Source organism: Haemorhous mexicanus, chromosome 2, assembly GCF_027477595.1.
Source record: "Haemorhous mexicanus isolate bHaeMex1 chromosome 2, bHaeMex1.pri, whole genome shotgun sequence".
Taxonomy (NCBI): Eukaryota; Metazoa; Chordata; class Aves; order Passeriformes; family Fringillidae; genus Haemorhous; species Haemorhous mexicanus.
The window spans coordinates 82,950,632-82,961,323 of NC_082342.1; the positions used below are offsets into that span (position 1 = coordinate 82,950,632).

Consider the following 10,692-nt stretch of genomic DNA (forward strand, 5'->3'; position numbering starts at 1 on the left):
CACATCTGCTTCGTGTTTTTTTACTACACAGTCAAGTTATTTAGTCTGTCAGCTGGTTGAAAGTCTCTGATTTTTAGATCCAATGAAGAGCAATCTGAAAATTTAAGATATACTACACTATCCTGCTGACATGCTGTTTTCAGTTCTCTTTCATCAATATAATCTCAACGACATTAATAAAATGGAAAAAAATAAGTATATTTTAGTAATGTGATCTAATAAACCTCATTTAAATATGGGCAAAGCTCTTCTTTTCCCTTTTTAATCTAGCCAAACATTGTTGATTGAAAAAATGGATGGAACTGTTAAACAGTAGCCACAATAGCAACTTACAGAATTTACTCAAGCTCAGAGTAATTCCCATTTATCTGCTACTGCAAGTAATGACTGGATGTTTTGCATCACTGCTCAGTACATTCTCCTGCAGGGATGTACAGTCCAAAGCAATAGCTGGTTGTAAAGATCTGGACAGATTATCCACCATGAACTACTAGTTTAAATTAATTCCTTCCTACCTTCAGATTCTACACAGCCAACTAGTCAATGGCCAACAGCAGTTTTTCAGTACTGGAAAACCTCAGTACTTGCTCATAAGCAAGTGATGACAGTAAGATCCCTTTAGTTACCAGCACTGAACCATGTTTTCAGCAAGACATTTTGCTGACAACTCAGTTGAAAAAATCCTGGGAAAGTGCTATATCAAAGAGCTTTGAGAGGCAGCTTTGGAAGGAAAGTGGGTCTCCTTTACTTTAAAGTCCCACATCCGAACAGAGCATTCCACAACTACTCTAATACTGGTAAGACTCGTATTTTCATCAGGTCAGCCTAAGAGATTGCTCAGATAACAAAGCCCAGAAACTCCAACAGATAAGAAACAGGTAAACCTGTCAAACTTAGAGATGCAATTTTTTTTTTTAAGTCTTCTATAGCGAAAAACAGTACTATCCCACCAAAATTTCTCCTTTAAAAAAGTACTATTTCACTCCAAACATCAATGTTCAACAAAAAGAGTTATAGTATATTCACAGGAGGAAGAAAACGCAAATGTAAACTTGCAATTACTAGCCTTTTATTTCATTATTTAAACAGTGTGTGCACAAGAACACTGGAGTTCAGTGATAAAAAGAATAGCACTGATAGTAAGAGAGACATAGCAGCCTGGATAAAATACAGCTGAAATAGGAAGGTGAACTTCAGCACAAGACTGTTTGTGAGGGAGATGGGGATTCAGCATCAAGCTAACATAAAAGGATCAAAAACCTGACATGAATGTTAAGTCACCATGAATGGTAAGTCACCCCTTCTGCTCTCTAAAATGCTGATGAAGACCTTATCCGGGATAAGATCAAGACAGTACATCACTCCACACCATCAATTCTTTAATCTCTATAAAATTCTGCAGAATATGCTGTTGTGACAGTATAAAACCACCTGGGATATTAGTGCCTATCCCCCTATTATGTACTTAATGATTTAATTAATCCAGGTTCACCATTATTATGGTCAACCTGAATTAATTAAAGATTCACATAAATATTTTCCAACTCACTGACACTAGTCATGAGTGAACAAAGGAAAAACCTTCTAAAGGCAGAGGAGGGAATGGCAGGGTTGCAGACTAGAGCAAAAAAAAAAATTATGTCATGAAAATACCTAAATCTTTTTTTGTGCCCCCCCAAAATGAAAAATATTTTAAAATACATATACTCTTTTTCCACAGTTCCCAAAAAGTACTTGATCCCTGGAGAAGTGTTAACATATTTGGATGTTCACTCCATGTAAATGTGCTAGCACCTTGTGGAAAGCTGTCAGTATCCAGGAAGACTCTGAACTCTGCACATTTTATAAATTCTCTGATGTATAGATAAGTAAAGAGCAATTTAATTTTAGAGCCGTTGTCTTTTAAAAAAAGGTATTTGTCTTTCAATCACAGCTACAGCATTTGTTACTCTCAAAACACACACCTATGAGAAGACACTGTCCCAACAGGAGGTTTAAAAAAAGACAAGATCATACTTAGCAAGAGCAAAGAACAAAGGACAGATCAGCTTCCAGTATCAGGAATCCCAGCACCAAAACGTCTTCACTTACAAAGAGTTAAATGCTTACTGAAACATTCCCCTTGGAGATAACAAAACCACAAAGAAAACAAATGCATACCATGAATAAGAGTCCCCGGAGAGAAACCCTGGAAAGTCTTACTGAGGCTGCTTAAGATGTCATCACCTGCTGCCTCAGTACAGCATCTAACAGAATTAAATTCTTAGGGTTGGAAAGGGCTCCTGGAGATCATCTAGTCCAACCCCCCTGCCAAGGCAGGTCACCTGCAGCAGGTGACACAGCAACACATCCAAGTGGGTTTCAAATGTCTCCAGAGAGGGGAAACTCCATGACCTCCCTGGGAAGCCTGCTCCAGTGGTCTGCCACCCTCACTGGAAAGAAGTTCTCCCTCACCTTGAGGTGGAAATTCTGGCGTTTATGGCCATTGCTCCTTATCCTTTTACTGGGCACCACTGAAAACAGTTTGGCACCATCCTCTTTACACCTGCCTATGTGATATTTATATGCACAGATGAGAAGTCTTCTCAGCCTTCTCGGAACTAAAACACCTGATTTAGACAACTATTTACACAAATTCACTTTCAGCAGTTTAAATTAAATGAACGCGCCCAACTGCGCACTGGAGAGAGCAGCAACCATGTGCGAGCAGGGTACAGGACAGCGGCATAAACAACACACTGAAGCATTCCTGCTGCACTTGCCAGCGCTCATCTCCCATTCCGCACGACACAACGAAAAACTGCATCTTAGTTGTAAAAGAGAGCAGGGAGCAGAGAGATGAAAAATCACTTTCGCGCCGCTATTTCGACACACGCGAAAGCGACCGTGTCCCGTCAGGCCGGGCGCCAGCTGCCCGCTCCACAGGTGAAGTTTGCGGGGAGCGGGCGGAGCGCCCGGCCATGCCCGCCGGGAGCCGCATCCCGCGGCGGGCGCGCTCCCCCCGCGGCCGGCAGCGCCCGCCCCGCCTGCGGCTGCACCGCACCTCGGCCCGCCGCAGCAGCGCCCGAGCGGCCGCACGCCCGCGAGGGATCAAAGCCCGCCGCCGTGTCAGCCCGGCGGGGATCAAAGGGCCCGTCTGCTCCTCGGGGGCCACCGCCGCAGCCCCGCCAGGCCGCGGGCCGGAGCCCCGCCTGGGCCGCCGCCGCACTCACCAGGAGGACGGAGCCGCGCACCACCTCGGAGACGCTCTGCCGCAGCTCGGCCGCCGTGCCGGGCTTGCTCAGCGCCCGCGTGAACTTCCGAGTCTCCGGAGCCACGAGTGCCATGGCTGCTGCCTCCGCGCTCCCTCCCTCCCTCGGCGCGGAGCCGCCGCAGCCCTCCCGGCGCGACCGCCGGACGGACGGACGGACGGACGGACAGCCGGGGCTAGCCGGGGCTGGCCGTCGGGGGGCGGGCAGGGCGGGCAGGGAGCGCAGCCCCGCCGCCGCCGCCGGGAGCCGCGGGCAGCCCCTCCCTCCCTGCCCCGATTGGCGCGGCCGCCAGCGGGGCGGGGGGCGGGGCCTCGCCGTGCCCACCTGTTCCCGCAGCGCCCTTCTGATTGGCCACCGGGTTACCTGCCCGGCTGCGGCTCCGCGCCCCCATTGGCCCGGCGCGGACCCGGGGCTGCGGTGGGGCGGGGCCGGCCCGAGCCGGAAGTTGCCGCCTGGCGAGCGGCCCCGCCCCGACGGGAGCGGCGGCGGTGGCGGCTCCGTCGCGGAGCCTCGGCCGGGTTCTGCGTGCCCGCGCTGTGCCCCGGCAGCGGCCGCCGCTGCTGCTGCTCCTACTCCTGGTTGTACCTGCACTGGGGAGGGAGGCATCCTGCCCCTCTACTCCGCCCTGGCGGAGCCGCATCTGGAGTGCTGTGTCCGGTGCAGTGCAAGGGAGTCCTGGAGCGGGTCCAGCGGCGGGGAACAAAGATGATGAGGGACTGGAGCATCTCTCGTGTGAGAACAGGCTGAGGGAGCTGGGCCTGCACAGCCTCGAGAAGGGAAGACTGAGACAGGACCTCATCAACGTCTATCAGTGTCGAAGGGAGGGTGCCAAAGGATGGAGCCAGGCTCTGCTCGGTGGTGCTGAGCAGCAGGACAAGAGGCAACGGGCATAGACTGATGCAATGGAAGTTCCGCTTGAATATAAGAACTTCTTTACTGTGCGAGTGACTGAGCACTGGAAAAGGTTGCCCAGAGAGACTAAAGATTCTCGTTCGCGGGAGATTCAAGAACTTCCTGGACACAGCCCTGTGCTTGGGATGACCCTGCTTGAGCAGGGAGGGTGGACCAGACATCCCACTGTGTCCCTTCCAACCTTGTCCATTACGTGATTCTGTGCCTGTAGACACGCACGCACATGGAGCTGTATAAGTGAAAGAGTCCAAAACCTTGGGAAATGGGTGCTGGAGCTGCAGCACCCACAGTGTGGTATGAGCATGTGTGCTGCTCATGCATCCAGCTTTCTCTCTGAGGCTTTCCTTTTTACGCTTTTGCCCTCACAAATAGTATCTGTTTGTAGGTAAAGTTGCACTTGTCCTTATTTGAGTAAGGACTGCAAAGGTGATGAGGGCTCTGGAGCATTTCTCAGGAGGAGAGGATGAGGAAGCTTGGCCTGTTTGGTCTAGAGAAGACTGCATATAAATTGCATTGATGCATATAAATGTCTCAAATGCAGGTGTCAAAAGGATAGTGCTGGACACTTCATGGTGCCCAGTGACAGGATGAGGAGCAATGGCCATAAGCACAAGAATTTCCACTTCAAGACAAGGGAGAGCTTCTTTCCATTGAGGGGGGCAGACCACTGGAACAGGCTGCCGAGGGAGGTCACCTTCTCCAGGTGACCTTGCCTTGCCAGGGGGTTGGATCAGATGATCTCCAGAAGTCCTTTCTACCCCTAAGAATTTGATTCTGTGGTTCTGTAAAAGTGTGGATGCCTCTAGCATGTTTAATTACCATGAATTCCTGCTGAGAGCCTGGCTGGCAGCACTGCTGGAAGGTATGCAGGCATCAGACACGTTTAAATGCCTGGAGCATTTGAGAGCATTAGAGCTTGTGCACCTTTATCTTCTTAAGCACCTTTTTATATAAACTAACAACACTTCTCAACCACACTGAATACACAGCTTACCACTGACAGAGGGAGGGAGGGACTGAGTGCTGTGGACAAGGGGTAAGGGGGCGTTCAGGTGGAAAAAAAATAGCACAAAGCGTTTGTGTATGAGGATGCACACACTGCTGGATAAAGGGCCTACTTTTTTGGCTGCTTCACAGATACATCTGTAACTAATAAGATTCCAAGTAATTGAGGTAATTCCTTCAGAAAGGAAGAGGATTAAAAAAATGTTCAAACACACAAATGTGTATCTTACACGGAGTTCTTGTCCTTGAAGCATCTTTCCTACAGATTCTCTGCAGACCTGCATCAAAGGCTCATTTATTGAAGTGCACAAGCTGGGATTTTTTAGTAGGATGTCTGTCACAACTTGAGTGTTCAAACAAGTTTATACCTTAAGAAAGACATAATGTGCAGAGAGTGTGACTTGCCAGGCTCAGTAAAGATCACTTGAGTTTCTGTTTTCACAAGTCCAAGACCTGGTGTGTTTATGAGTCGATGTTTAGGCTGATAAATCAGAAAATTGCATATGGTGAGAGAGATTATCTGCATACAGAACTGGATGAGCAGTTATGTAAACATTTAGCTAGAATGAGTTATCTTATGATTATCTTTTTGATTTTTGTATCTCAATCTGTAGGATATGTCTAGATCTCCAACCTGCACAAGTAAACATGCCCTAGATTTTATATAAATAATAGATTATTATTTTCTAAAATTAAATAATTTGTTATTTTCAGAGCTCTCAGGTTCTCAGGTTAAATTCTGACAATTCTGACCAATATAAAAACAGTTTAATCTAGAGATTTTAACCATTTCTTGAATGTAAAATGGCATAACTGAACTATATTTGCATAATTTTACTGTGTTTGTTATCTATAAATAATTCTCACATATGTTATGTATTTTCCAGGAAAAAAGACAGTATTCCAAGTCTGAAAAAACTCTGAATGACACCTGTATAGGTAGAGATATGTAGGAAAATTGGTAAATGATAGTTTACTTAAGAAAACCATACAGGATACCCAAAAAATTAGGTTCTGACAACCATCAGAGTTTCTTTTCACCTAAATACATTTAGTTAAAGAAAGGCAAAAGAAAGTGGCAATTCTGTGTATAAAACAAAAGGAAAATATGAAAGCTGATAAACAGAAATGGTAAATCACAGTTGTGAAACAATAAGAATGACTAATAGTAGCTAAATATAGGAATGAAAAGTCTTGGATCATTGCCTAAAGGACAAGGGGAATAATTTTTTTAAAACATCAGGATAAAGAAAGGAAAAAATCTAGACAATGTCATGGTTTCCCTTCTACTTTGAAATACACAACTTTCAGTAACAATACCAATGCATAAAAGCATTTGGTTTTTAATAGAAATCTGGGTAATGCAGTAATACTTCATGGATGTAATTGCAAATGTTTTATTCGATCAGTACTTAGTAAGGATGCTAAAGACCAACTGTTAAAGGTCAGAACATTTAAACTTTCAAGACCAACTAAGTCATGGCACAGAATTTTATGGGATTCTAAATCCTTCATGGTAAAATCAACCTGTGTTTTTTCCAGAAATGAAGAAAAGAAACTGCTTTGGTGTCCATTAGAAGTGTAAAGCAAAGGGGTTTTGAAGCTAAAATAACATAATGAGACTCTGGCAAACTCTTGAAAGTCAAGAGTAAGAACCACATGTAGAAATTAAGGAATTATTGAGTTTCTAATATCATCCTGATTTGCTGAAATTTAGGCCTGTTCCTTAATGGGATTAGTATTTTACCTGGCAAGGATCACTGTATAATTATGAGTTTCTATGAAGATATTAATGTATATTCTATAGAATGCTAATATTCTATTAAAAATATTTGTATACAAAAATTGCAGCATAGCTTTATCTGAGAAAAAAAATAGATGCAGATATAAATATTTACAGGAAAGAAAGGCATCTAAGTACAAAGAATATTTAAAAGTCAAATTATAGAAGTGTTATAGTGTGGTTATGAACAACTCAAGAAGATTCCTGCTTATGGTACAAACTTTGGATTTAAAAGTGAAAGAATATTAAGAAGTAGTAATCATGATGTTATATATGGCATCCATCAAACTTTTACTGAAATAGTGGTATTGCACTTAACACAAATGATTGACAAACTGCAAAAGCCAGGAAAATCTGCCTTGCAGTGAGAGAATGAAGAAGCATCCGTCTAGCTTATACAAAACCTTGATCATAATGTACTAGGATTTATAAGAGAATTTCAAATATTAAAAGTCCCTTCAATCTGTCAGCCAAGATGACAGTGAGAACCAATAAATGGCAGGTGAAATTATACTCATGTAGAGTAACATGCTTCTCTTTTAGCCACAAGAGGAGTTATTTGGTATTATCCCTAAGGACCCACTAAGCTCTATTTCCCAATTTCTAAATTAAGATTCAATGGCTTTTCTAAATCCTGTGGTCTAAGTCATCCCTCAAGTAATGGACTCAAAGCAAAGCTCACATTATAAAATATCTTGGCTTTTGTTGCTGTGGAGGTCAAGATTATAATGACCTTTCTGACCTAAAAATCCTTTCAGTTGGGAAAGGGCTGTGGAGCTCAAGGTCACCGAAAGTACCAATCTCTTCACTCTTGTGACCAGTGACAGGACTTGAGGAAACAGCATGAAGCTGAGTCAGGGGAGGTTCAGGTTGGGTATCAGGGAAAAGGTTCTTCACCCAGAGGGTGGTTGGGCATTGGAACAGGCTCCCCAGGGAAGTGGCCACAGCACCAGCCTGACAGAGCTCAAAAAGCCTTTGGACAATGCTCTCAGGCACATGGTGTGACTCTTGGGGTGCCCTGCGAGGAGGAAGGAGCTGGTCTTGATGATCCTTGTGGGTCCTTTCCAACTCAGCTTATGATATGGCCAGAGCAGGTGCTAAAAGATCAGAGGAAGCAAGAGTGAACTCACTAAATATTAGCTAAGCAGACAGTCTGGAGGTTTTACAAATAATAAACAACTTAAAAATGGATGTTAAAATCCATAGAAGACATAGGGGGTTTTCTGGGTTTTTTTTTTGGTTTTGGGTTTTTTTTTTTTTTTTTTGGGTGGTCTGAAAGGCAACAGCATAAAAAGCTACATTTTGATAGCATTTTGTCAGTAATTTAAAAATATTTACTAGTGTTCTATACATGTAAAAGTTAAATTAAAACAATACTGCTGATAGGTAGGTTTTTTAGCACCTTCAAACATACTAACTCATTCAATGATGTGCTGGAGTAGGTTCATTTGAGCTCCTTTTTAAAATTCTGCCAAAGCCTGGAAAGAATAATGGAGTGTTTTTGCTGCATCTGGCTAAGACTGACTTCGTCCCAGATACAGCTAATCTACCCTTCCAAATATTATACAAGCAGTCCACACAGATATTTCTGAATAGCAGCATTTAGTTCTTCCCCACCATCCCCAGTGGAACTTATGAGCATGCCAAAGTTTATGTACAGAAAGGTACAAGCATTTAAAAATTACTTTGATTATACAACACTGGTCTCTTCTCCCCCATGAAATCCAGAGTATGTCTTTTTAAGATAACACCTTTTTTTTTTTTCTTTTTTTTTTTTTTAATATCAGGTGGTCTCTAGGTCTGCAAAGTTCATCCTTAATGCAAATACCTGAAAACAGCTGGTTAGTGTAAGGTAGAATACATATGTATTTCCACTGAGGAGATATACCATAAATTACTTTGAGGTTGTTCCCTTCAATTATATTAGTTAAAAAGAGCACATACATGTTTCTGCTGCTCATAAATGGAAATGCAAAAATTAGTTTAGTTTATTCCCTACCTAGAAATCTGGCTATATCATGAGGTGAAAGGAAGGAGCATTTAGTGGAAGTTTCTCTGTAATTTCTAGCATGTTACTGTTTAAAAGGCTACATCCACTGCCTGCTTTGCAGAATGATGTAATTAATTTCAGTGTAACTCTGTGTTTTAGGCTTAGTTCTTGTAACCCTGCCAATAGAAACTTGAGGAAGGACCAAGTGAATATTACATGATCTTTCTACTCTTTCATGTACAATTTTAAAAGCTCATTTTTCCAATTTTATTTCTCACGTTCAGAAGTATTACAGAATTAATATAAGCAAACAAAATCCTTCTCTGCACTGATGCACAGCATAAATGTACCTTCTTTTTTCTTAAAAGCAGAAGTGGTGTTACCTCCCATGACCTGGCAGAACTCCAAACACGGAAACTGTAGTTCTATGTAAATATATTCCTATGCAAGTTCATGAGGATACAAAATAATTCACTTTCTGTCTTTTCTACTGACTCCTAAGACAATTATGACACTCCTTTCAGTTTATCAGTCAATCAGTTTCATTCAGGCTTCTGGCATAGTATTCCTTCTTCAGCATTAGTTGTAAGACTCTACCCATGAGTATTGCTGACATCTTTTGGAGAGTTAGTCATGCAATATGAACTGAGTTCCACATAATTTTCTTCTATATCCAATGGAGGACAACAACTGTGTGATTGTAAACCTGATAGAAAATCGATGCAGGAATTCTAAGTGGCTGCTCTGATTTTGTTTTATTTTGTTTTGGTTTGTCTAAACTCAGTTTTGATAGTTTTTGTTGGACCAAGTTAAAAAAGCCTACACTTAACAAAAGTAAAAATAGTTGCATCATGTTTTGTACCAATAAACTCATATTTTTTAAATTATTTAGAGTTTACCTTTTACCATTTATAATGTTTATTCACCTTCACAGTTTTCTATGAACTGTTGTTTAGGATTGCTGTGTACTTTTAAGAGATGCTTCATGTCGTGCCATGACCACCAGAAGCTGCTTAAGAGCCTACAATGGGATACATCTTTCTTTTATCATCAGCATAAGGATTGTTGAAACCTTTAGAAGAGGATTTCTCTTCTCAGTAGGGATGGAGATTTCCAGCTAAGCCAGACCATATGCTGATTCCTGGATTTCTTATCTGTAATCAGTCTTTCTTTGATGTTGTCAAAGATGTTTCCACTAAAACTGCAGAATAATTCTGGTATTTCACCAGTGTTCATGTGCAGTATTTGTTACTATGAGACTACATCCCTTACTACACAAATCAGGAATACATTTCTTGCAGTGGTAATGTTTGTGATTCCCCACCCTCTTTAAACTCAGAGCACCATAGAGGAGATGGATGATAACCTCTTAACACATTAAAGTACTGCAAGGCCTCCTGCAGACAGTGTAATTCAAAGTAGTCTGTGTGAACACAAATCCTCCATTATTGACTTGCTTGCTCATTCCCTTAGTCTGACATAGCTCACATTTCTTCCATTCTGAGTAGGTAACTTCTTCCTACTCAAAGAATTCGGATAAGAGTTCCTTGTTTCAAGGTCAGGTTACATACAGTTCCAAGACATGATCTGAGAAATAAGTAAGAGGACATGATCTCTATTCAGCAAAGCATCTGAGCATTGATTGTTTACACTATAGGTGAGTCCTAAAGGTCACAGTTCTTACCTCCATGGCAGAGGAAGTGATGCAGCAGAGATCCTTGCTGGCACCAGGGAACAGCTTTCACCATATG

At 42.6% G+C, this 10,692-nt stretch overlaps 1 protein-coding gene across 3 annotated transcripts in view; it reads right to left on the reverse strand.

Moving 5' to 3' along the window:
- DOCK9 (dedicator of cytokinesis 9) overlaps positions 1-3,506 on the reverse strand; it is a 112,970-nt gene extending 109,464 nt beyond the window's left edge. For all 3 annotated transcript variants that reach the window (XM_059839263.1, XM_059839261.1, XM_059839265.1), the window contains exon 1: positions 3,213-3,506. In XM_059839263.1, coding sequence (XP_059695246.1) covers positions 3,213-3,326 — 114 coding nt within the window. In that variant the 5' untranslated portion in view covers positions 3,327-3,506. The remainder of the gene's footprint in view (positions 1-3,212) is intronic.
- Between the last annotated feature and the right edge of the window lie 7,186 nt (positions 3,507-10,692).